At 34.3% G+C, this 26,557-nt stretch overlaps 2 protein-coding genes across 2 annotated transcripts; both read left to right on the top strand.

Annotated features, from left to right (window-relative positions):
* The first annotated feature begins 245 nt into the window (after positions 1 to 245).
* Positions 246 to 6,656, top strand: LOC112801818 (TMV resistance protein N). Its single transcript, XM_029298411.2, has 7 exons — positions 246 to 868; positions 1,852 to 2,950; positions 3,062 to 3,337; positions 3,572 to 4,369; positions 4,468 to 5,218; positions 5,316 to 5,440; positions 5,532 to 6,656. Exons 1-7 carry the CDS (start codon positions 381 to 383, stop codon positions 6,555 to 6,557), a joined length of 4,563 nt encoding a protein of 1,520 aa, XP_029154244.2. The 5' UTR covers positions 246 to 380; the 3' UTR covers positions 6,558 to 6,656.
* Positions 6,657 to 22,027: 15,371 nt separating this feature from the next.
* On the top strand, positions 22,028 to 24,871 carry LOC112801819 (disease resistance protein RPV1). The gene is made up of 4 exons (XM_025844759.3): positions 22,028 to 22,614; positions 22,816 to 23,409; positions 23,489 to 24,062; positions 24,351 to 24,871. Exons 1-4 carry the CDS (start codon positions 22,121 to 22,123, stop codon positions 24,432 to 24,434), a joined length of 1,746 nt encoding a protein of 581 aa, XP_025700544.1. The 5' UTR covers positions 22,028 to 22,120; the 3' UTR covers positions 24,435 to 24,871.
* The last annotated feature ends 1,686 nt before the right edge of the window (positions 24,872 to 26,557 follow it).

The following is a 26,557-nucleotide window of genomic DNA, read 5'->3' on the forward strand; positions in this document are numbered from 1 at the left end:
ACACCGTATCATCATTAAAGGAAATAAAAAAGAAAAAAAAGTTATTTATTAGTATCTAATGGTGACTTATACTTCGCATTGTTAGTTTGTCAGTTTGGAAAACTACAATTAATTAATCCAAATCAATATATGACAACTTGTCACCAATATCAATGTTAACAGTGGGTTCTCATTTCGTTGACTTCTATATGTTCCATTATAATGCCAAGTGCCAACAATTTATGTAACCAAAGTCAACTGGAAAAATCAGTTAATATAGCTAGCTTGATGGTTCTTATGGCACTTCATATGGTTTCATCTAAAACTCTTTCACATTCTTTTGTGATAGCATAATAATAAGCATGTATAGGAATTGCTAAGAATAGCTTTAGGAGCTATCTATGGCAAATCAAGATTCTTCTTCCACTTCTTGCTTAAACCATGGTTGGACATATGATGTCTTTGTGAGCTTCCACGGGAAAGACACGCGTCGCAACTTCACCGGCTACCTTACCGATGCCTTGGACAGAAAGGGAATCCACATTTTCAGAGATGACATAAGGCTGAAGAAAGGAGAAGGGATTCCATATGCACTAGTCAAAGCAATTGAAGAGTCTAGAATTGCTGTGGTTGTTTTCTCAGAAAACTATGCATCCTCAAGTTGGTGTCTTGACGAGTTGGTTGAGATCATGGGGTGCATGAAAAAGAAGGGACAGTTGGTGATTCCCATTTTCTACTTTGTTGATGCTTCTGTGGTAAGGCATCAAAGGGAGAGTTTTGGAAGGTCAATGGAAAAGCATGAAGAAAGGCATGGCAAAAAGACAGTAAGTAAGTGGAGGATTGCATTGAAAGAAGCAGCCAATTTGTCAGGATGGAGTTTCAAAAATGGGTATATACATTTCTTGCTTTATAAGCTTTTCTTTCAAGTTTATTTTAATGGTCATTTTGATATTAGTTTTGGTAAATTAGATTAATTTTTGCTCCAGTTGTGTGTTGCAAACCTGAATCATCATTTTCCAGTAGTGTGTCTGATTGATTATATATTAAATTCAAGTCATTGTAAGATTTAAATTTTTTCTTTACCAAGTTTGAGAATTATCTTCACTTTGTTGGCTTCATATTATAGTGCACCAAAATAAGGGAATAAGCCAATAATCATGTTGTTTGAAAGTTGACTCCTAGCTTATCATCATGAGCTCTAGCCAGTAATCCTTACACCCAACTTGAAGTTAATTTCAAGTTAAAATGTAGTAATAGTATCTTTTGTTAGAGAATATTGTATACTTAAAGTGCTATACGTGATTAAAGAAATATCATTTGTCCATATGATCAATAAGAACAAAATGTTTAATTAAAGTAGATAGCACAAATTTATTAGAGTAATTCTTGTTGTTACAACATTCTGATGATAACAAAATATTGGTTATCTTGTATTATGAAGGAAAATAAAACTTTTTATTTTATGATAATTACATTACACTCTAATTATCAGGTTAGGCTATTTATATTATATATACTCTTTGGATACAGTTCTTTCTCATACTCTATATTAATGCAAGATACTTATGCATCTGTCTTTTAAGAATGCCTATACTGTACACTTATATGTTCTCATTTTAAGTCATAATATTTTATTTTTGGATAGTCTTAATATAATTTTTTAATTTGGCCCCTCTAAAGTGTGTAGGGTTGCAAAATGAAAAAGTACTAAAAATTAATCACTTGTAAATAATTGATAACTTTCATTGAGCATAAGTGCATCTCATTAAATACTAAGAATGATTAGTTTTCTCTAACTTTCTCACTTTGCAAACCTGAGCAACCCAATGAATTCAATTTAAAGGAGATGGATTTTTATCATTATTGTCACAGGTATGAGTATAAGTTTATTCAAGAGATTACTGAGAAAATATCAAGCATACTAAACATTACCTCCTTACACATTGCTGATCACCCAGTTGGATTAAACTATAGAGTGTCAAAAGTGGTGAGGCTCCTAGCACCAAATTCTAATGATATCAAAATGGTTGGAATCTATGGCATTGGTGGAATTGGCAAAACAACCATTGCTAGAGCTGTGTACAACTCAATTTCTAGCAGGTTTGAAGGGTCAAGCTTTCTTGCTGATGTAAGAGAAAATACAATGAAACATGGTTTGGTCCAACTACAAGAGACTCTCCTCCATAATTTTCTTGGAGAAAACATCAATTTGGGTGATGTGAACAGAGGAATTCCCATAATAAAGAGAAGGCTTTGCACCAAGAAGGTTCTTCTGATTCTTGATGACGTCGACAACCTGCGACAACTGAGATCATTGGCTGGCAGCCATGATTGGTTTGGTTCCGGAAGTAGGATCATCATAACAACAAGGGACAAACATTTACTAACTGCTCATGGGGTTGAAAATGGAAACATATATGAAGTGAAACAGTTGAATGATCATGAATCTCTTGAGCTATTTAGTTTAAATGCTTTTAGAAGAAAGCAGCCAAAGGAAAATTATGTCAACATTGCGAACCGCATGGTTCAATATGCCAAAGGCCTTCCACTGGCTTTGAATGTGATTGGTTCTGATCTGTTTGGCAAAACAATTGAAGAATGGGAAAGTGCATTGAAGAAATATGAAAGAATTCCAAGCAGAGAGATCTTAGATGTGCTCAGAGTAAGCTATGATAATTTGGATGATAATGAGAAGGAAATTTTCCTTGACATTGCATGTTTCTTCAAAGGAAACTTTAGACAGGATGTGGAAAAGACACTAGTGGCCTCACGTTTCTTTCCAGAATATGGCATTGGAGTACTTATTGACAAATCTCTAGTAACTATTAGTGATGCCAACACAATTAAGATGCATGATCTTATACAAGACCTTGGAAGAGACATTGCTAGAAAGGATTCGCCATTCGATCCGGGGAAACGTAGAAGACTATGGCACTGTGATGATGTTCTTGAGGTCCTGACAAAAAACACAGTAAGTGCATAGCTTTATTTACTTTCAAAGCAATACTTTCTTTTCTTTTTCTAGAAATACTTACTAGATAGCATATGTGATATTTCATTAATGGTGCTTGTAATTACAAAGGGAACTGATGCAATTGAAGGCATAATGCTGGACATGACCAACCTGAAACAAAAAGTTCCATTAAATTCCAACACCTTTGAGAATATGAAAAGACTTAGGATTCTCATAGTTCGGAATGCACAAGTTTCTGGAGCCCCCAATCATCTGCCAAATAATTTGAGATTGCTTGATTGGGATGAATATCCTTTACCTTCTTTGCCAGCTGATTTTCATCCAGAGACACTTGTTGTACTCAACTTGCCTCATAGTATTCTCACAATGGATGAGCCATTCAAGGCATGTTCATGATCATTCTTATTTCTATCCTTTATGTCATATACATATATTCTGTGAACTAACTATTTCTTCCTATTTACTACATCCGGTTCATAATAACTGTTGTTTTTAGCCTTTTTGGTACATTCACAAATCAATGTATTTAGATGTAAATCATGTTTGGATATATTGGTTTATGAATGTTAAGAAAGGTTAAGACAATAGCTATTGTGAACCGGGGAGAGTATCATGCAGAAATTTGACCATTTGACATATATGAACTTCAGTGGTTGTGACTCTCTAACTACATTACCTGATGTGTCTGGAACACCAAATTTAACAAGAATTCTTGCTAATGATTGTCCAAACTTGGTTGAGATTCATGATTCTGTTGGACATCTCAGCAAACTAGTCACACTGAGCACCGAACGATGTCCCAAACTCGAGGGATTTCCAAGTGGCCTGAGGTCAAAATCTCTTGAATACCTTAACCTTAGGGAATGTTCTAGCATTCAGAGTTTCCCAAATGTTTTGGAAAAAGTGGGAAATATGAAAAATATTGATATAGGAGGGACTGCCATAAAAGAGTTTCCAAACTCAGTTGAAAACTTCAGTAGTATTGAAGAGTTAATTTTGAGATCCTGCAAAAGTTTTGAGGTTCTACCTAGCAATCCTACCATGTTTCAAAATATTGAAGAGCTGAATGTGGAAGAATGTCCTCAACTTCCAAAACTCTTGTGGAAGTTATTAAAGGACAGAATTGATTCGCTCCCAAAGTTAAGTAGACTAACTCTCAAAAGTTGTGATCTATCAGATGAGGATCTTGAGTTAATTCTCAGTTGTTTTCTCCAATTGAAATGGTTGATCCTATCAAATAATAGCTTCACAACAATTCCTGATTGTATTGAAGATCTTTCAAGCCTCTTGCTGCTACATGTTGATAACTGCAATCAGCTTAGAGATATTTCAGTGCTTCCACCAGACTTACAATACATAAATGCAAGGAATTGCATGTCATTGACTTCGCGGTCATCAGATGTAATATTGAGTCAGGTTCATATTTCTCCTTTGTCCTTTCTCTTTCTTGAACTTCATCATTGGCATGTTTGTTTTAGCTGCTAAGAATGATCAATTTTGTTAACCTATAACAGGCATTTCATGAAGTTGAGTACTTAGACATTGTTGTGCTCAGGAGACAAATTCCAAAATGGTTTGACCATTGCTGCAAAGGAGGGTCTGCAGATTTCTGGGTTCGTAGAAAGTTCCCCAACATTGCTCTATTTTTTCTGTTAGGAGGCCAAGACGAACAGAGAACCGATCATATGTGCGAATTCCACTTGTTCATCAATGACCTCCTAGTATTACAAGGAGAAAGAGAATGGCCAGTGGATCATGTATGGTTGTTTGATCTGCAAATTCACCTCACTGAAAGCGAACGGCACAACATCAGGGAACAAATAAAGTCCGGCTGGAATCATGTGAAGATTTCATGTTCAGTCATGAATGAGCCAAAAGATGTAATTGTTAAAGGCTGTGGAATCCATCTTTACAAAGAAAGAATGAACATCCATGATGTCTCCTTTATTAGTCCTGATCTACATGGCTCAAATAGTGCCTATGATAACATAAATGATGATTTGGATTTTTATGATGAAACAAGCCAAGATGTTGTTTTCCCTACAGTATTAGCTAAATTCTTCCCCAAGAATATAGCTGAGCTCTTGGGAAATCTTCATTCCGGAAAAAGAACAGGTGATGATTTGTCTGACTATGATGAGGAGTTGGAACTAGACAGTGAGACTGACAACCAGTCCATGGAAGTTGAAGAGGAGCAATATTCAGCTTCGATCAATCTTCAAATCCCAGAAATATGCAAAATCTCAAATCATGAGAAAGAAACAGGTATGGTAAATAAGATCCATACAACGTTGAAAAATATCATGATATTGGAGTAAGTATTGTTACTAATCTAATTGCATTTTCTTTGTTGATCTTGTAGATGCCAATTCCCACAAAATACTTATGGATCCTTCAAGAGGAACACAAGAAGCCTTTGTTAGTATCAATGAGGAAGAGCTAAAGCATCATAAGAAAGGAAAATTTAACAAGGATGGAATTGGCCCAGTAAGCCTAAAATAATTAAAATACAGTTTTCTTAGTTCTGCTATATGGGAAAATTCTTTTATTCTTACTATTATTCTTTTCATGATTTCAGGAGTCAAGTATGACTGCATCAAGAAGAATAAACAATGGAACACAAGTGGGAGATAAAATCAATTCTGGAAAAGAAATCAACGGTTCATCAAATCCTCATGTTTCTGAAAATATTGGTCTCCACAAGAGCAAACAAAAATCAATTATCCTAGTTGAAGCGAATGCAGAAGCTATTGATATAAATGAAAACCAAGTAGATATTTATCATACTCATACTCATTTTCCAGCAAGAATCGATAATGGTCAACAATCAGTGCCTAATGCAGAAGCATACACAAGTATTGTTGAATCTTCTGTTAATGAGGACAACATGGAAACATTTTATGCCTCCCTTGAAGCAGAGACAGATTCTGAGTCTTATCCCCATGGAAACCAAGCCAACATTGTATCTGTCATAACAAGACCTAGCGAAGAAACAAAGAAAGAATTGCAGTTTCTGCGAGACTTGGTCACGAAAAAGTTCTCTCTTTTGTTACACCCTGGGCGTTCTGGATTGTTGAAAGATAAGCTAAAGTATCTCCTCACTTTGCCTCCAGAAGAAGGAGTTTCTCTGAGAACAAATTTATTGCTATCACAGCTTTCAACAAGTTTTGCTCAATGGAGTGTGGATTACAACATTGCGAGTGTGAAACTTGAATCAGCAGACAAAGAACTATTGAGAGCTGAGAAAGTGAGAGAGGAACTTAAAGGGAACAAGGAAGAATACAAGGGAGTTAAGATGGTGGAAGATACTCTGCGGGATCAGTTGGAATCTTTGGAGGAAAAGAAGAGGGAGCTTGAAGTGCAAATCAATGCCATAAAAACTGAGATTGCGGATTTATCAGCAGAGAGTAACATAGCTGCTAAGAGAAAGAGAGAAGTATTTGAGATTGCAAAGATTCTGAGAAGTGAAAGGGATGGTTTGAGGAACCAAGTGCCAAGGTTGAAAGCTGAGAAAGAATGGGCAAAGGTAACACAGGTTAATATTGAAGCAGAGTGGTCATTGCTTGCAGAACAAGTCATTGGAATCACTACTTTTGAAGAATGAAGAGTGGGTGTAATAAGAGATTTATAATATACCAGTCTTATGTGTAAACATAACAACTAGAATGGCACTAGGAAATATATTCTAGCATGTTTGATTTTATTTTTTTCCATTTCAAATATTAATTTAATTTCTATATGCATAGAATTTTATATAGGTATTCAATAGTAAATTATGATATCATTAAAAGTTATTAGTTTTCAAATTTACACAAAAAACATTAGTAAATACATGAATTTAATTGAATAATTATGTAAAAAAAAAGATTTACATTCGTAGAATACCAAAATTAAACTCTCTTAAAATATTTAAGTAAATACTTGATGGTTTTAGTGGCTAAGAGAAGGGGGTTGAATCTTAGCCCCCTTTTTACTCAGTAATGCTTGCTGGTCTTTGAAATGACTTCAGTAGACTTTTTTATTTTTGTCTCGTCCCTAGCCACGAGATTTTTATTTTTGTCTCGTCATTTGGCACGAGATATCTTTTAGTTTAAGCTCCTGTGCAGTAGAGCAGAAATGGAGTGGAGAAGAGAGAAAATTACACTCAGATATATCCTGGTTCAGCTGCTAAGTGCAGTGCAGCCTACATCCAGTCTCCATCACAACTGTGATGGAATTTCACTATAATCTTCTTGATTACAGACTGTAAAGTGCTAACCCAACTTACAAGGGGATTTCCACAGAATCATGATACACAACACAGATGTACAAAGGAACTCTAAGGACATCTATGGCTTTTTCTTTTAATTTTGCACTCTGCCTTTTTTCGCTCTATGGCTTTTTCATACAAACCTCACTGTTTTTATTTTTTCATGAGACTTAAGACATGACAAAATTAAACAGAAAAATACAAAACAGAATACATTGAAGGAGAAGAGAAATCTGTTAGCCTAGGTAGCTCTGACACTTCTGTGCCTTGCACTCTCACTACTTACTCCTTGCTCCAAACCGTGGCTGTTCTCTCTTTTTATAGAAGAGGCAAGCCTCCACATTTGAAGCCAAAAACCAAGCCAACTTCTTCTCCAAGAACAAAATCGGTTCGGCCAGAGAGAGAGAAGAGATAACCCATGCAAAACCCAACATGCAATTACCTCTAGTCCTTCCTTGGTCATCACTCTTCATCAATCTGAGCGCTTCATCCTTGGCTTGCTCTCCAAGATGAATTTCTGGCCCTTGATGCTTCATGATGATGATAGCTTCATCTGCTCCACTTTTGCTTCCTCCCTCACGTAGCCACCCTAGCTACCTTCTGTGATGAGTGAACACAAAAGTAGAGACAAGCCATCTCTCCAAGGATTTTCTCCTTGCTGGCCGAATTTCCTTCAACTATTTTTGGTATGGAGAAGCCAATATTTCATCACCATATCTTACCATAAGTGATAAAAATCTCAGCCACTATATTTTTTATGTTTTCTTGCCATCAGTTCGATGGTCTTGATGCATGTAGCTCCTTCTTTTTTTGGTAGCTCAACTTAGCTTCCATAATTTCCTCTGTGATATAACCGAAGAGAAGAAAGAGATGAGAGAGAAGATAGAGCTAGAAGAAAAGCAATTAAATGAATCAAATTAATTGAAATGAGATTGCTTTTACTTTCCTTGCAGTTTAGCGTGCAGCATTGATGTCCTCAATCAAATCAATGACACTTTCTCTCTCATAGTTCCTATGCATTTATTAACTTCACTTTAATAAAATTTGAATTCCATCACATGGTGAAGTGTGAGATCCGTTGAAGGCATAAAGCAATAACAACATTTACTTTCTTGGTTAATTATTTTCGGATCATTCATTGGTTGTATAGCAAAAATTATTAACTTGGGCTTGTAGCAACAATAGTTCAATTTTGGCCCAAGTAATGTAACCATTAATTCAGCCATATGGATCAAAGAATTTTTGTATCAATGCTGAATGTTAACTTTAATTTGGGCCTATGATAATGTTTGGATTCTGACCCAAATAATCACAAATTGCTTCAGCCACATAATATAGGAAACATTAAACAAGGCTGAATGGTTTTAAGCATACTGGGCTTGCAGTAATTCTGCTTTTCTGTTCGGCCCAATAAGCAAACCTGCATCATAAAATTATTAATTAACATATGTTAAATGAAAATCAATTTAATAATTTTGTAATTAATTATTTCAATAATATTTGTTCATCATCAAAATAAATTTGAGTTTTTCAAACTCATCAATCTCCCCCTTAATGACAAACATTATTAAAATTGAAATGGAAAGAAATTAAATATTAGAGTATAGAGTACTCCCTTTGAATATTTGAATTTCTCCCCCTTTCTAATTGTCACATGGCTCCCCCTTAATATATACCATTTTTACCAAGGGAAGTTTCAACCTGTAACAATTTTTATCAAGTCTAAGGCAACAATGTTATCCAACATATTTAATGTAAGATGTTGAATGACTTGATTTATGAGTAGAATTAGATGATAATCAAAACTCATTTGTTATCAATAATTTGATTTTCTGGTCAAACACACAACATATTTAACCAAAAAATCTTTGAAAATAAAATGCTGTTTAAAAATATTTTCCAATCAAATCAGAGCATCATACTTATGGTAAGAAAATATTTTTAATCATGACATGATCACAACAATTTTCAATATTTATTTTCATACCTAATGCTTAAAGGAACTGCCAATAAAGTATTCAGCCAGCATGTTTACCAAGATGAGTCAGAAGTGTGTTCCCAATCCAAAACTTATTCATCAAGATAATCCAAACATGCACATTAACAACCAGCAGCCATATGGAAAAAATAAATGTATCATAATTATAATCAACCAAGCATTTTACCAAGATAGACATCAAGCAACAACATCAATCACAGCATAAATCAAATGCATTATCAGTATGCATTATCAAGCATCAACAAGGGTGATCATAAACTCTCAAAAAGAATTTCATCTCCTATTTTTCAGTTTCAATTTTCACCACTATCTCTCCCTCTTTTGGCATCAAGGGCACCTGCAAAAAGAATTTGACATAGCAAGCCAAATAGCCAGAATATTTCTCAAAAGTATCCATAGAGTGTCACAGAGTTATAGGACTAACAGTATCCGCACAAACAAAACAGAATATCAAATTGAGCCTAAAACATGCCAATATCAATAATGAAAGAAAGAATAGTCATCAGTCATCTGAAAGGTTGTACTCCGAGCCAGAGTCTTCTTTCTTGTCCTCTCTCCACATCTCATCTTCAAAGCTTTGAATCATCAAGCCCACCCTTTCTTGACATTTCTGCCAAGCTCTTTCATTTTCATATGCTAACTTTCGTGTGGCCTTGTGTGATTGAAACATTAGCTTGGACATATTAAGAAATTCATTAAGAACTTCCCTGATGGATTCGGTCACTTTAGATGGTTTGGTAGGGCGACTCTCAAGGTCACTGAGTGACGGCTCAGAGGGCATTGAGCGCTTGCTTTTCTTACCAGAAGCTCCTCCTCCTTTGATCTATGAAACCTTGTTCTCAACAGCCTCATTAGTCAAATCAATTTTAAAATACTCAAAGATACTAGTGAGGAACATTCCATAAGGAAGATTAGCCTTTTTAGTACTTTTAACCGATTCCCACATGTGACGAATCATAAGATAAGCAAAGGAAATTGGAGAAGAGGTAACAAGGGTAAAGAGAATAATGGAGTCAGAAACCGTTACTCTATGGTGAGAACCATTTGTGGTGTCTGGATGTGAGTGATGATCCTGTGTAGCAGTGAGTTCTCAGGGCCGAAAGCTTTATGAGTGGGAATTGACCCATCTAAACCAGACAAGTTTGCACAAATGTGATGCAGAACAGTTTGATGAGTGACTCCAATCTGGTCATCCCATTTGTCAGTCACGTATACTTTTGACCCTTCATCCGTGTACCCTAGAGCAGCGCTTATGGTTTGAGAATTGAGAGTCATGTAAACACGTTTTACATAGGAATGGATTGAGCCATCTATTAGGTGCATGTTCGCATAGAATTCCCGGACCAGCCCCGGGTAAACCATTTTCTTAATGTGGAGCAGGGGAGTCCACTTCAAGGCATAGAACAGAGAAGTGAAATTGATCCCTTTACCAGCCAGAGAGTCAAGATTCACCAAATATGATGGGCAAATATGACGTTTTTCTAATACCTCTTTGTGGAATTCGTAGAAGGCACAAGAATAGAACCGAGAGGGATCATAGTGCGAGTGAGATTTATGGAATTTGTTCTTGAAATCCAATGATTCCAAGTTTGCAGGTTCTTTGGTGTCGTGCAACATGAAACCTTTTGTCTTCTGAGAGCTTTTTCCAGATGCATGTGGAGTGGACTTCTTTGGTGGTGATGGAGGTAGTGATGTATGAGATTCCTCTTCCTCTTCTTCAACGCTTGGTTGTTTGTTCTTTCTTGTTTTTCTTCTCCCTGAAGTTTTCTGGGCGATGACTTTCCGGCGCATTGTCTCAGTTTATTTGGAGGGAGGTGTATGAGTAGAAGAGGACGTGGAGTAGAGGTGTATATGGGTGTGAGTTTGGGGTGATGAGAATGGTGGACTTTTTGGCAGAGTGGTTCGGCTACTTCTTCTTAGAGCCATTTTCTTTTTCATGGTATGAAGAAAATGAATGGAGATTGAAGTTGAAGAGAAGGCCGAAGGGTGAGGTGAGTGGAAGGAGGTTAGAGAGGCAATAAATGTGGAGTGGAGAGAGAATTAAGGGAATTAAATGTCCATTAAGAGGCGGTTAATACCCAAGGAGTTTCTCTTTTATTTGAAATAAACTGACAAAGGTGGTTTCCTAGAATCAAGGGATTAGATGGAGGGAAAGATTTGATTTGACACCATCCTCTTCCAATAAGATTTGATGAGACAACAAAGAGATTGTGACTTTCAAAAAATGAGGAACTAACAAAACTGTCATGGTGGGGTCAAAGAGATTTGGTAGGGCCGACAAAAAATTAAATTCTGCGCAACCTCACCTTGATCACAACCCTTCCAACACTCTTATTTTTATCTCGTCCATTCCTACGAGACAAAACTTAGCAGAATCAGAATTTCAAAAGTTATCAATATAACTTAAATCAATCATTCCCAAACTTTTTCTCAATGTGCAGAATCTGTCTCACAGAGGGGTTTTGTAAAAATATCAGCAAGTTGGTCTTCAGATTTTACAAATTGAATATCAATAGTACCCTTTTGCACATGTTCTCTAATGAAATGATACTTAATTTCAATGTGCTTGGTTTTTGAGTGCAAAATAGGATTTTTTGAGATATTAATAGCACTCATATTATCACAAAATAAGGGTATACTATTGATCTTTAATTTGTAATCTTCCAACTGTGTTTTTAACGAAATTAATTGTGAACAACATGCAGATGTGAATATATATTCAGCTTCAGCTGTGGATAGAGCCACTGTGGCTTATTTTTTGCTTGACCACATGTTGAGTGAGCTTCCAAGGAAGCAACACATGCCGGATGTACTTCGTCTATCCACTCTATCTCTCGCATAATCTGTATCACAAAACCCTACTGCACAAAAATCATCAGATTTTGGATACCACAAGCCATAATCACTAGTTCCCTTAATGTATCTAATGATGCGTTTAACGGCTGAAAGATGAGATTCTTTCGGGTGAGATTGAAATCTTGAACATACACCCAAACTTTGAACAATATCCGGTCTAGAGGAGGTTAGATACATGAGTGAACCAATCATTCCTCTATACCTTGTTTCATCCACATCTTTCCCATTATCATCCTTTTCAAATTTTGTGTTAGGATGCATTGGTGTTCCCATTGATTTGGAACTTTCTAGGCCAAATTTTTTGATAAGTTCTTTTGCATACTTTCCTTGATGAATAAAAGTACCACTAGGAGTTTGTTTAATTTGGAGGCCAAGAAAGAAAGTAAGCTCTCCCATTAAACTCATCTCAAACTCACTAGTCATGAGTTTTCCAAACTCTTCACACAAGGTCTCATTGGCCGATCCAAACACTATGTCATCCACATAAACTTGAACTAGGAGAATATCATCATTAGATGCTTTAATAAATAAAGTAGTATCCGTGGTGCCCTTCGAAATTGATTTTCCAACAAGAAGGCACTAAACCTTTCATACCAAGCTCTTGGAGCATGTCTAAGACCATAAAAAGCCTTAGAGAGTTTCAAAACATGATTTGGAAAGTCCTTATATTCAAAATCGAGGGGTTGTGCCACAAACACTTCTCTATCAATAAAGCCATTAAGGAAAGCACATTTTACATCCATTTGAAATATTTTAAAACCCTTATGGGCAGCATAGGCAAGAAGCAACCTAATTGCTTCCATTCTAGCTACCGGAGCAAAAGATTGGGCCACTAATCTAGCTTTGTTATGAACAACTTGTCTATCCTCACCAAGTTTATTTTAAAAACCCACTTAGTACCCGTTACCTTCTTACCATCCGGATAAGGTACTAATGTCCAAACCTCATTCTTGTCGAATTGAGCAAGCTCTTCTTGCATGGCTTTGACCCATGATAGATCTTCAAGAGCTTGTCTCACATTGTTGGGCTCCATTTGTGACAAGAAGGCAAGATTGCTTGGTTCGAACTGCCTTTTGGTTGAGGATCTTGTTGTTACACCTTGAGAGGGATCACCAATAATAAAATCGTGAGGATAACCCCTCATGGACTTCCATTCTCTAGGCTTCCGAAGTGGTGTTGAACTTTGATGAGCTTCTGTGGGTCTCACTATTTCAGTTTCTCGTGCTGGCTCAGGAGATAAAATGAAAATATCTCCTCCAATCTGACAAGACAAAACTGGACTGGCAGATTCTTCATTTTGGGCAGACTTAGAATTTTCTTTGCTTGTTCCAGCTTCTTCACAATCTGAATCATTATCTATCACAGCACTGGAAATTAAATTAGAATCACAAAAAGTAACATGTATAGATTCCTCTATGGTTCTATGATCTTTGAGATAAATTCTATAGGCTTTACTAGTAGTGGAATATCCAACAAACATGCCTTCATATAATTTTGGATCAAATTTGCCAAGATTTTCTTTGTTATTAAGCACAAAACACTTGCATCCAAAAACATGGAAATACTTAAGATTTGGAGGGATTCATTTCTATAGCTCATAAGGAGTTTTCTTTAACCTTTAAGGTCCTATTCAAAATATAACATGCTGTATTTACAGCTTCAGCCTATAGAAACTTTGGAACCTCATTCTCATATAACATAGCCCTAGTCATCTCTTGAAGGCTTCTATTCCTTCTTTCAACAACCCCATTTTGTTGGGGTGTTCTAGGGCATGAAAAATTATAAGTAATTCCAAAGTCATCACAGAATTTTTCAAAGTCTTAGTTTTCAAATTCCTTTCCTTGATCACTTCTTAAATGAACCACTTTTAAATCTTTTTCATTTTGAATTTTCTTGCAAAGAGTTGAGAAAACATGAAAAGCATCATTTTTATGAGCAAGAAAAAGTACCCAACCAAATCTAGAGTAATCATCTACCACTACCAAACCATAATGTTTACCTCCTAGACTTTGAGTTCTTGTTGGACCAAAAAGATCAATGTGTAACATCTTTAATGGCCTTTTGGTTGAAATTCTATCTTTTGGTTTAAAAGAGGATTTAACTTGTTTGCCTAATTGACAAGCATCACAAGTAAGATCCTTATCAAATTTGATTTTAGGAATTCCTCTAACCAGATTTTTCTTTACTAGCTTAGAAATTTGGGACATGCTAGCATGACCCAACTTTCTATGCCATAGCCATTTTTCAGATTCAAGAGAAATAAAACATGTTACATTTTGTTCTTTCAAGTCCTCAAGAGTTAATCCATACACATTGTTGCATCTTTTAGCTTCAAAAAGAATATCCCCAGTTTTTTCACAAACAACCAAACAAACAAATTTTCTAAAAACAACTTCAAAACCTAAATCACACAATTGGATTACACTAAGTAAGTTATGTTTCAAACCATTTACAAGAAGAACATCATTTATACAAGATGAGAAGCTTTTACCAACTTTATCAACGGCTACTATTTTTTCTTTACCATCATCACCGAAAGTGACAAGTCCTCCATCATACTCATCAAGCTTTATGAAGAAGGTTGTCTTTCCGGTCATGTGCCTAGAACATCCGCTGTCCATGTACCACATATTTTCCTTTCGTTTGGATGCTAGGCATACCTACAAAACAAGCTCAAGTGACCTTAGGTATCCAAATTTTCTTGGATCTTTTCACATTAAACCATCTCCTATGACCCAAACCATTGTAATAAAAAACAATTTTGTAAAATTTGTCACCAATCATTCTTTCACCAAAAAACATTGAATGGGAAAATGTCCATTTCGGTTGCATAGTCTACAAAACCTTGGAGTTGTTGATTTGTTAAAGTAGGTGGGATCTTGGAACCTTGTGTCATTAGAAGATGAAGCTCTATTTTCAAAAGAAGGTTTCTCAGCAGATTTGTAAAATCCCAAACCAGCTTTATCAAAGAGTGATTTTTGACTAGCCAATATTTGATTTAAATTTTCAGAACTTTGAGTAAACTTGGCTAAGTCATTTTCAAGATTTTTAATCTTTTTCAGCAACTCTTCATTCTCCTTAAAATAATTTACATATGCAACAACAGAATGGTTACTTTCACAACTTCTAAGTTGGGATTTTAACTGCTTATTTTCTTCAACAAGATCACAAGCAGTTTCGGCCTCCCTTAGCTTTTTCTTGAGAAAATTATTTTCAGTTTTAAGAATGATAATTTGTTGTTCAAGATCTTGGTTATCAAGGAGAAAACATCTTATTTTTCCAGAAATGTGGTCTATCATAAGATGAAAATCTTCAGTGTTAGGGTTGTGAAAGACTACCTGATCTATGTGATCTGCCATGAGACAAGGTTGTGACTTGGTTTCTGATTCTTCATCATCGTCTGAGTCATTTTTCAAGTCTTCCCATGAAGCCATCAGTCCCTTCTTCTTTCCTCTTTTTGGCTTCTCCTTCTTCTTCAGCTTGGGACAATCAGATTTGAAATGCCCCATTTCCTTGTAGTTGTAACAAGTTACATTGCTTAGGTCTTTCTTCATTTTTCTTGAGCTACTACCTTTGCCTTTCCCTTTGAACTTCACCATTTTTCTGAATTTTTTGGTAAATAACACAAACTCATTTTCAGAGGAATTATCACTGGATTCATCATCCAGGGGGTTAGTTACAGAAGAAAAAGCAATTCATTTCTTTTTTGAATCTTTTTTCAAATAAGTGTTTTCAAAAGCAAGTAAGTTTCCTCTCAAATCATCACATGTCATGGAATCTAGGTTACTACTCTCGGAAATAATTAAAGCTTTTGTTTCCCACTCTTTAGTGAGACATCTCAACACTCTTCTCATAAGCACAGAATCAGAATGTGTTATTCCCATAGCATCTAAGCCAACAATGATGGTGTTGAACCGTTCGAACAGTTCATCAATGGATTCTCCTTTCTTCATTGCAAACATTTCATACTCTCTATTTAACATGTCTATCTGAGTCTTCTTCACAATGGTGGTTCCTTCATGAGTGATTTGCAGTTTATCCCAGATTTCCTTTGCCGTTGTGCATCATGATACCCGTCGGTATTCCTCAAAGCTGATAGCACAATTGAGCAGATTTACAGCCTTGGCATTTAGCTCTACCTTCTTTCTATCTTTCTCGGTCCAGCTTGCTTCTGGTTTAAGAGTGACTACTCCTTCAGCACTTGTGTTAGTTGGGAATTGAGGACCCTCCATGATAATCTTCCATAGTCTGTAGTCTACTGCTTGCACAAATATCTTCATTCTCTCCTTCCAATAGGTGTAGTTTTTCCCATTGAAAAGAGGCGGTTTGTTGCTTGACTATCCTTCTGTAAGGTTGTAAGACACAAGATTTGAGCCACTGCTTTCTGCCATATAGATCTTTTCTCCAAGTTGCAAAGCTTGATCTCTTTGAGACCAAGCTCTGATACCAATTGATGGTTTTAGTGGCTAAGAGAAGGGGGGTTGAATCTTAGCCCCCTTTTTACTCAGTAATGCTTTCTGGTCTTTGAAATGACTTCAGGAGACTTTTGATTTTTGTCTCGTCCCTAGCCACGAGACTTTTATTTTTGTCTCGTCACTTGGCACGAGATATTTTTCAGTTTAAGCTCCTGTGCAGTAGAACAGAAATGGAGTAGAAAAGATAGAAAATTACACCCAGATATTTCCTAGTTCAGCTGCTAAGTGCAGTGCAGCCTACATCCAGTCTCCATTACAACTGTGATGGAATTTTACTATAATGTTCTTGATTACAGACTGTAAAGGGCTAACCCAACTTACAAGGAGATTCCCACAAAATCATGATACACAACACAGATGTACAAAAGAACTCTAAGGACATCTATGGCTTTTTCTTTTAATTTTGCACTTTCTGCCTTTTTTCGCTCTATGGCTTTTTCATATAAACCTCACTGTTTGCCTTTTTCTATGAGACTCAAGACATGACAAAATTAAACAGAAAAATACAAAACAGAATACATTAAAGGAGAAGAAAAATCTGTTAGCTTAGGTAGCTCTGAGACTTTTGTACCTTGCACTCTCACTACTTACTCCTTGCTCCAAACTGTGGCTGTTCTCTCTTTTTATAGAAGAGGAAATCCTCCACATTTGAAGCTAAAAATCAAGCCAACTTCTTCTTCTCCAAGAACAAAACCGGTTCGACCAGAGAGAGAGAGAGAGAAGAGATAACCCATGCAAAACCCAACATGCAATTACCTCTAGTCCTTCCTTGGTCATCACTCTTCATCAATCCGAGCACTTCATCCTTGGCTTGCTCTCCAAGATGAATTTCTGGCCCTTAATGCTTCATGATGATGATAGCTTCATCTGCTCCACTTTTGCTTCCTCCCTCACGTAGCCACCCTAGCTACCTTCTATGATGAGTGAACACAAAAGCAGAGATAAGCCATCCCTCCAAGAATCTTCTCCTTGCTGGCTGAATTTTTTTCAACTATTTTTGGTATGGAGAAGCCAAGATTTCATCACCATATCTTATCATAAGTGATAAGAATCTCAGCCACTATATTTTTTATGTTTTCTTGCCATCAGTTTGATGGTCTCGATGCATATAGCTCCTTCTTTCTTTTGGTAGCTCAACTTAGCTTCCATAATTTCTTCTGCGATATGACCAAAGAGAAGAAAGAGATGAGAGAGAAGATAGAGCTAGAAGAAAAGCAATTAAATGAATCAAATTAATTGAAATGAGATTGCTTTTACTTCCCTTGCAGTTTAGCGTGCAACATTGATGTCCTCAATCAAATCAATGACACTTTCTCTCTCATAGTTCTCATGCATTTATTAACTTCACTTTAATGAAATTTGAATTCCATCACATGGTGAAGTGTGAGATCCGTTGAAGGCATAAAGCAATAACAACGTTTGCTTTCCTGGTTAATTGTTTTCGGATCATGCATTGGTTGTATAACAAAAATTATTAACTTGGGCTTGTAGCAATAATAGTTCAATTTTCGCCCAAGTAATGTAACCATTAATTCAGCCATATGGATCAAAGGATTTTTGTATCAATGCTAAATGTTAAATTTAATTTGGGCCTATGATAATGTTTGGATTCTGACTCAAATAATCACAAATTGCTTCAGCCACATAATATAGGAAACATTAAACAAGGCTGAATGGTTTTAAGCATATTGGGCTTGTAATAATTCTGCTTTTTTGTTCGGCCCAATAAGAAAACCTGCATCACAAAATTATTAATTAACATATGTTAAATAAAAATTAATTTAATAATTTTATAATTAATTATTTTAATAATATTTGTTCATCATCAAAATAAATTTGAGTTTTCCAAACTCATCGATACTAAATACTGTGTTGATTATTTTATACTAACTATATTTGGTAGTATAATTTAGCTTTACTTCTCTTACTAAGCTTTAGGGTTGAAATTTAAAGATTAAAAATTTAAGTAATGTATATGTATGAAATTTTACAACAAAATAGTAACAATTATGGGAAATTATGGTATTCAAAAGTTTATATTGTTAGACAAAATAATATCTAAAGATAAGAACAATAAATAAATTTCAAATAATTTAAATATGTGATAAAAATGATAAAAAATTGTTTTCATAAGAGTCAAATCACATTTGCATTTAACAAATGTTTGGTATATTTGATTCGAATTTTTGTAAAAGTGTTCAGATAACTATTTGAAAGGTATATCAAAATAATAAAAAAAATAATTTCTAGACTTTTTATTTTTTTAAAAAAGTTTGGGCCATTCATTAAAAGAAATTCATTTGGAATAAAATTATCAAAATTTAAAAGATAAAAATATTTTTTTATTTTTAATAATATTTATAAAAAATTATATCAAAATTTAATTTTTAAAATATTTTTTAAATATATATAAAATATCTGATTATTTTTGTTAGCAATTTAAATTTTTTATTATTATTTTAAGAGAAATATCTTTATGAATCAAATTTAACTAAGTTAAACAATAAGGTTTGGGTGATTGAGCAAGTGAAAGTGATAAAAATAATTTTTGTTGAAATTAGAACAATTTAATTTGACTTGATTGATAAAAAAACTTGTATGTATTACCTACCAAAAATGGTGGATTCTATGGTGTAGAAAGAAAATTGTTTCTACATGTGTAGAAGGATAGGTGTCAATGCATTAGTAGTTTATGTTGATGGCTTTTGGATGGGGAAGAATTAATTAGAGTACACAAGTATTGATTCATTGGACCCACAAAAAAAAAGAGTGTGTGACATTATATATGTGTCATAAAGACAACTTATTAGGTTTTTTTATTTTAATAAATTGAATAAATATTTTATTTATTAAAATAAATAATTTAAAAAATTATTACCATGTAGACGAGATATATGTATTTATAAATATAAAAATATATTTTATAAAAATAATAAAAATATTAATAATTTAAACTAGATCAAACTCTTAAAAATAGAACATTCAATTAATATGGAAGGTGGACGATCTTAACCGTACTACGTCCATCTACCGGCGTTTTTTATTAGAATTTACACTAAATCAATTCAAATAATAATAAGGCGGGATTCGAATCCCCAACACTTGCTTAAGCAAATTAGTGAGCTAACTACTAGACCAAGTTCATTAATTAGTTAGTTAAAACCGCCTATTTCTTCTATTATTTTGAAACTGCTCATCTTTTCTATTATTTGAAACTGCTTATCTTTCTTATTATTTGAAATATTCTATTTTTAAGAGTTTGATTTAATTTAAATTATTAATATTTTTTATTATTTTCAAAAATTATATTTTTATATTTACAAATACATATATCTCATTTACAGTGAGGAGATATATGAAAATTGAAAAAATACACATATCTCAATACGGATAAAATTATCTCGTTTACAGTATAAACAAGATAAGAGATGCTTATGTATTTTCCTAATAATTTTTAAAATTATTTATTTCAAAAAATAAAATATTTATTTAATTTATTAAAATAAAAAATTCCCACATATTATTTGATTTATTGTTAATAAATATGTATATCACTAATCAAATTAGAATTAAGTCCATTAGATGAAAAAAATTTTGAAAAAAAAATATTTTTTTAATATTAACCAAAATATTTTTCATAGAATTTAAAAAAGAAAAAGATTTGGAGACTAATTTACTTTCACTCTTAAAATTATTACTATTAAAAACGAAAAAATGTATAATTTAAGTAATAGGTAATTACTATTCATTTACTGTGGTTAACAAATTTAATTTGTTTTTATAATTATATGTCCTAAATATATTACTAATTATTTTTATATTTTTAATATTTTACATGTTTTAATTTATAAATTGAATTGATAATTTACTATTATTAAAGGTATCCCATTTTTTAGAAGAAAATATTTAACTTTGAACAAAAGACTAAATTAGAACAATATAAAATATTTTAGACAAAAATAAAATATTAATAATTTAATTTATATAAAATGTTTTAGACAAAAATAAAATATTAATATAATTTTTGAAAATAATAAAAAATATTAATAATTTAAATTAAATCAAACTCTTAAAAATATAATATTTCAAATAATAAGAAAGATGAGCAGTTTCAAAATAATAGAAGAAATAGGTGGTTTTAACTAATTAATTAATGAACTTGGTCTAGTGATTAGCTCACTAATTTGCTTAAGCAAGTGTTGGGGATTCGAATCCCCCCTATTATTATTTGAATTGATTTAGTGTAAATTCTAATAAAAAACCCCGGTGGATGGACGTAGTACGGTTAAGATCGTCCACCTTCCATATTAATTGAAATGTTCTATTTTTAAGAGTTTGGTCTAATTTAAATTATTAATATTTTTATTATTTTTATAAAATATATTTTTATATTTATAAATACATATATCTCGTCTACATGGTAATAATTTTTTAAATTATTTATTTTAATAAATAAAATATTTATTTAATTTATTAAAATAAAAAAACCTAATAAATTGTCTTTATGACACACATATAATGTCACATACTCTCTTTTTTTGTGGGTCCAATAAATCAACAATTGTGTACTCGAATTAATTCTTCCCCATCTAAGAGCCATCAACATAAACTACTAATGCATTGACACCTATCCTTCTACACATGTAAAAATAATTTTCTTTCTACACCATAGAATCCACCACCAAAAATAGTAGCTAATTGTTTAAGAAAACAAAATGACCTGAAAAAACATAACTCCATGCAGATAGTTGGAGGTAATAAGCGAATCATGGAGCAGAACGTATAAAATCACCATGTTGTGCTTGGTACTTTTAACAAAACTCCTGCTGATCTTTTGAATATAAAAATACAGCATGGAGACTTGGAAAACACCACGAAGTTGAGACTGAGGACTGATGATGAGCGTGAAGTAGCTGAGAAACTGTAAAACCATCTCATTGACTCATTCTTTCTACGGTAAGCTGTCATCCAGGTAAGTTGGACCAAGAAATTCCAAGAAGCAGCATTATCATTAATTAATGATTTGTAAAGTTTTTTTTATTGCGGCATCATGATTAAATTTGACCGTCATGCTAGAGAAATAAAAAAAACAATTAAAACTTATCTTATTTAGCATTAAACAAGTTTCGACATTTTTGGTGTGTACAATGGCTATTGAGTTATGAAATGAACATCTCCTATACTATTTAGAATAATCATCCGAGTACAAGGCATAATAAACATCTTCTCGAAAAATTAAATACCATGTCATGATACCACTCATCCCAAAAGCTTCAGCTGATGAGAACATGTAACACTAATAATTATATCTCTAATATTCCATAAACCTCCATTGTACACATTGTATACATATTTCATTGGCTCCTCATACTTTCCCAATATTTTTTTATTACCAAGCATTTCCAAATTTTGACGGACGAGGTGAGGGATTGACCCCATGGTTAATCGGAAATGTGAAAGTAGTTTCCATAAATACTTGTTTAACTCTGTTATTAAATCATTTCTCTTGTAATGATCGACCATGGTCTTCTTTTTTAAATACTTGTATGATCGACCATGGTCCTCACACTAACAGCTAGCTAGCTTCCATGGCTACTCCGCAAGCTTTCCCCTCTTCTTCTTTTCCTTCCTTCAGGGACAGGGAGTGGGAATTCGATGTGTTCCTCAGCTTCAGAGGCCCTGAAACTCGCTACGGTTTCACTGGTTATCTCCACAAAGCATTTTGTGAGAAGGGAATCCGTACCTTCATGGATCTTGAGGATCTTATCAGTGGCAATAAAATCCAACAAACATTTGCTAGAGCAATTGAAAGCTCCAGGATTGCCATTATTGTGTTCTCGGAGCATTATGCTGACACCGATTTCTTGTTGAGGGAACTTGTCAAGCTCTTGGAGTGCTCTCAACGCTGTGGCCAATTTATTTTGCCGATTTTCTATTTGATGGATCCCGGCGACGTGCGGCATCAGAGAGGCAGTTATGAGAAAGCAATGGCGGTGCACGAGGAGCGGTTCAAGGATAAAGCGCCAATTTGGAGAGCCGCTCTGCGTGAAGCAGCCAACTTATCCGGCTTGCATTACAAAGGGTATGAGTCAATTTAGGTGAAAACTCAGGGCAGTCAACTTCACGCGAAGGTAATAGTTGAGAGCTGTTAAATGATTTGAATGATTTGACTAAATTTTTATCACACGGCTTTCAATTATCAACTTTACGTGAAGTTTCAATTATCTAACAGGCCTTTTGCGCATTGGCATGATTGAAGACGAGGCTTTCTTATATTGTGCAGGGATGAATTTGAATACGAATTTATTGAGAGGATCGCTAAACAGGTGTTGGCGATCATTAAAGAGGACAGCGTACCTGTTGTTGCTGATTATCCAGTCAGAGCAGAGTCTCATGTGAAAGCGTTGTCATCGTTTTCTTTCCCAAGGCAATACCAATACCATGTGTTTCTCAGCTTCAGAGGCTGTGATACTCGCTATTGTTTCACTGGCAGTCTCTTCAAAGCTCTCCGCGACAACAAAATCCACACCTTCATGGATGATGTAGGCCTTCACAGAGGGAATGATATATCAAGAACACTAATTGAGGCAATTAAAGGCTCCAGGATTGCCATCATTGTGTTCTCTCAGAACTATGCTGATTCTACTTACTGCTTAGATGAACTTGTCAAGATCTTAGAGTGCCAAGAGTCTGATGGCCAGTTCGTTTTGCCCGTTTTCTATGATGTATATCATAGCGACGTGCGACGACAGACGGGTAGTTTTGGGGCAGCAATGGCTAAACATGAGGAGAAGTTCAAGGATGACCTGTCGAAAGTCGAAAAATGGAAGCGGGCTTTGCATCGAGCAGCTAATTTTACTGGCTTTGTTTTCGATGGGTACCTTTCCATGTCTTGTTTCACTTTTATTTTATCAGTCCAAGAATAAAATTTCACTGTTGTCTTGTATATTGAGCAGGAAAAAATATGAACACGAGTTAATTGGGAAGATTGTTGAAGTGGTGTCAAGGGAGATTAAACGAGTTGCTTTACACGTTGCTGACTATCCAATTGGACTAGAGTCTCAAGTTTCAGAAGTAAAATCGCTTATATTCTCTGATGGCTATGATGGAGTCCACATGGTAGGGATTCATGGAAATGGTGGATCAGGGAAAACAACAATAGCTCATGCAATTTATAATTTGATTGCTAACGGTTTTGAAAGTATATGTTTTCTTGAAAATGTGAGAGAAAATTCATATCAGCATGGTTTAGTGTATCTTCAAAATATGCTTCTTTCTAATGTATTCGAAAGGAAGAATCTCAAAGCAACAAGTTTTTTACAAGGAATTTCAACAATAAAGCACTGGCTCCAACAAAAGAAGATCCTTTTGATTCTAGATGATGTTGACAAACCAGAGCAATTACAAGCTCTTGCTGGAAAACCTGATTGGTTTGGCCGAGGAACAAGGGTCATCGTTACGACAAGGGACAAATATATACTAGAGAGCCATGGGATTGAAAGAATCTATGAGATGGAGAACTCAAATTCGGTAAATACCCTTGAATTGCTCAGTATGATGTTTAAACTGACCATGTTAATCAAAGTAACTTGATTATGTTAAATTGTAAAGTAACTTGTGCTTGTGGGACTTCCATTGATTTTGGAATTTGTGTTGTTTGGTTGAAGTATATAAGAGTGGAAATTTTCATTGGATCATTATAAAGGATCCACAATATAGAAATTTAAAAGATACTTAGAATTTGAACTTTTTAGCAAACAAGACATTTGAAATTGTTAATCTTTTATCTTATCATCCCATTTTCTCTTCTCTTCTCAGGAATCAAATATCTCTGCATCAGATGGAAAAGACAACGGAGATCAACTGGGTGAAAAAAATCATTTTCCAAGATCAAGTCAATGATCCCTTAAAGCCTCTAGGTTCTGAAGATATTAGTCTTTGAAGGAGCAAACAAGCTTCTGTTATTCAAGCTGAATCATATACAGAAATCATAGGTTTCAATGAAAATCCAGCCTTTGTCATACTAGTTTTCCAGAAAGAATAGATAGTGGTAAACAAGAAGTCCCAAGAGCCTAATAGATAAAAAGAAGTGTTTGACAGTTGAAAGGGATGATTTGAGGAACCGAGCGCTAAGGTAATACCGAAGCATAGTGGTAATGACTTGGAGAACAATTCTTTGGAGAGTCTTAGCAATTTTCAGGTTCATTTTCACCAAAATAGAGTGGTTACCAAAGAGTTTTACCAGTACTGTAATATAATTATACTGTAGTGTATTTAACTATTTATAGAAGCATATCATGTACTATACAAGTTTTTTAGTGACACTGGTGTATTTTTCATTTTTTTTTGTAAAAATAACCATTTATACCTATAAACTTTACGAATGCTGACAAAAATACCCATTAAAGAAGGAAACTAACGTTGTATCCATTAAAGATGGATTCCGTATGACAAAAGTATCAAAATCCTAAATTTATATTGACTTTTTAATAAAATTTTAGAATTACCCCACTATTATCTTCAACATCAACTCCCAACCATTTCTTCTTTCCCACTCAAACTTTTACATCCTTCCATTACCACAACTTTAACCACCTTCTTTTTTCTCTGCTACTCCACCACCAATACCATGACGGCATTTCCATCTTCATGAACCATCTCCAAGAAACTTTATCACCGATACAACCTCTTCCCCTTTCTCTCCCCCTCTTTCCCAAACCCTGCGTCATTTTGAGAGAATTTGAACAATGAATACACTCAATTAGTTCAATTTGGGTATAGATAAAAACAAATAAATTATTAGTTACAGGAAATTTGTTCAACTTCATTAAGTATATAATAAATTTGTAATTTGTAATATTGTAAATATAGGACCTTTCTCCATGGAGTTCATGAACTTGAAGTGGACCTAGGAGGAGTTGAATCGCACTACAGGAAGGGACCTTGTGCGTTAGATCTCGGTTCAGTCTCGCTTCCGGAGCTTCTCCATCTTGTGGCAGCATTAGACGGGATCTTTGCCGGAGAGGCATTGCAGCATCTCTATGCAACGGTGCCGCCGGAGCTTGAATCCGGTGGCTCTAAACTCTAAACTTGCCACTGTGCTAAGGTATAGTTGATCTATGCATGGGCTTGAGGCAGCGCTAGGGCCGCCGCAGAATTTGGGTGGCTGCAGTTGAAGGTGGTACCGTTGCGTGGGAACAGATGGATTGCCTGGTTACCTTGTTGTCGTCTTTGTCATCGGCAACAGTGGTGGTTAGTGGAGTTGTAGAAAATAGAGGGTGGTTAAGATAGTGGCAATAGAGTTATTTGAGATTTGGGAAAGAAGAAAGAGGAGTTGAAGATAAGGATGGGATAATTCTAAAATTTTATTAATAAAAAATCAACATAAATTTACGATTAGATACTTTTGTCGTACGGATACAATGTTAATTTCCTTTTTTAATGGATATTTTAGTCGGTATTCATAAAATTTATGAGTACAAATGATTATTTTTCCATTCTATTTTCATTGGACAATGAACTGTTTGTTCTCAGAGACATGGATACAAAAGGAGCAAAACGTACACTTTCTTAAATTTGGAAATTTATGATGAAACAAGCCAAAATGTTTTCAACACTATGTAATTGGGAAAAGTTTGGTAACCAAAACCAAAATCTGCCAAAATTTTTTATTTTAACTTTATTTAATTAGATGAACAAATTTTAATTATTATGCTTTCACGCGCCTACTGCTTTTAATTATTGCAATATTTATTGTATATAAAAACATTAATTGTATATATTAAATAGTATATTATAAATACATATCTTATCAATTTACATTCTTATTAAATGAATATACATAATTTATATTTATAGTTTTTAATTTATATTATAATAACAAAAGTACATTTTTTATTTATTATGTAACATTTATATATTTATACACATAATTTTTATAATTAATACATTTTTACAATTAATATTATGCAATTCTAAACTATATTTTAGGGCAAAACACATAAGTAAACCATAGCTAGGTCAAT

Source organism: Arachis hypogaea, chromosome 5 (assembly GCF_003086295.3).
Source record: "Arachis hypogaea cultivar Tifrunner chromosome 5, arahy.Tifrunner.gnm2.J5K5, whole genome shotgun sequence".
Taxonomy (NCBI): domain Eukaryota; kingdom Viridiplantae; phylum Streptophyta; class Magnoliopsida; order Fabales; family Fabaceae; genus Arachis; species Arachis hypogaea.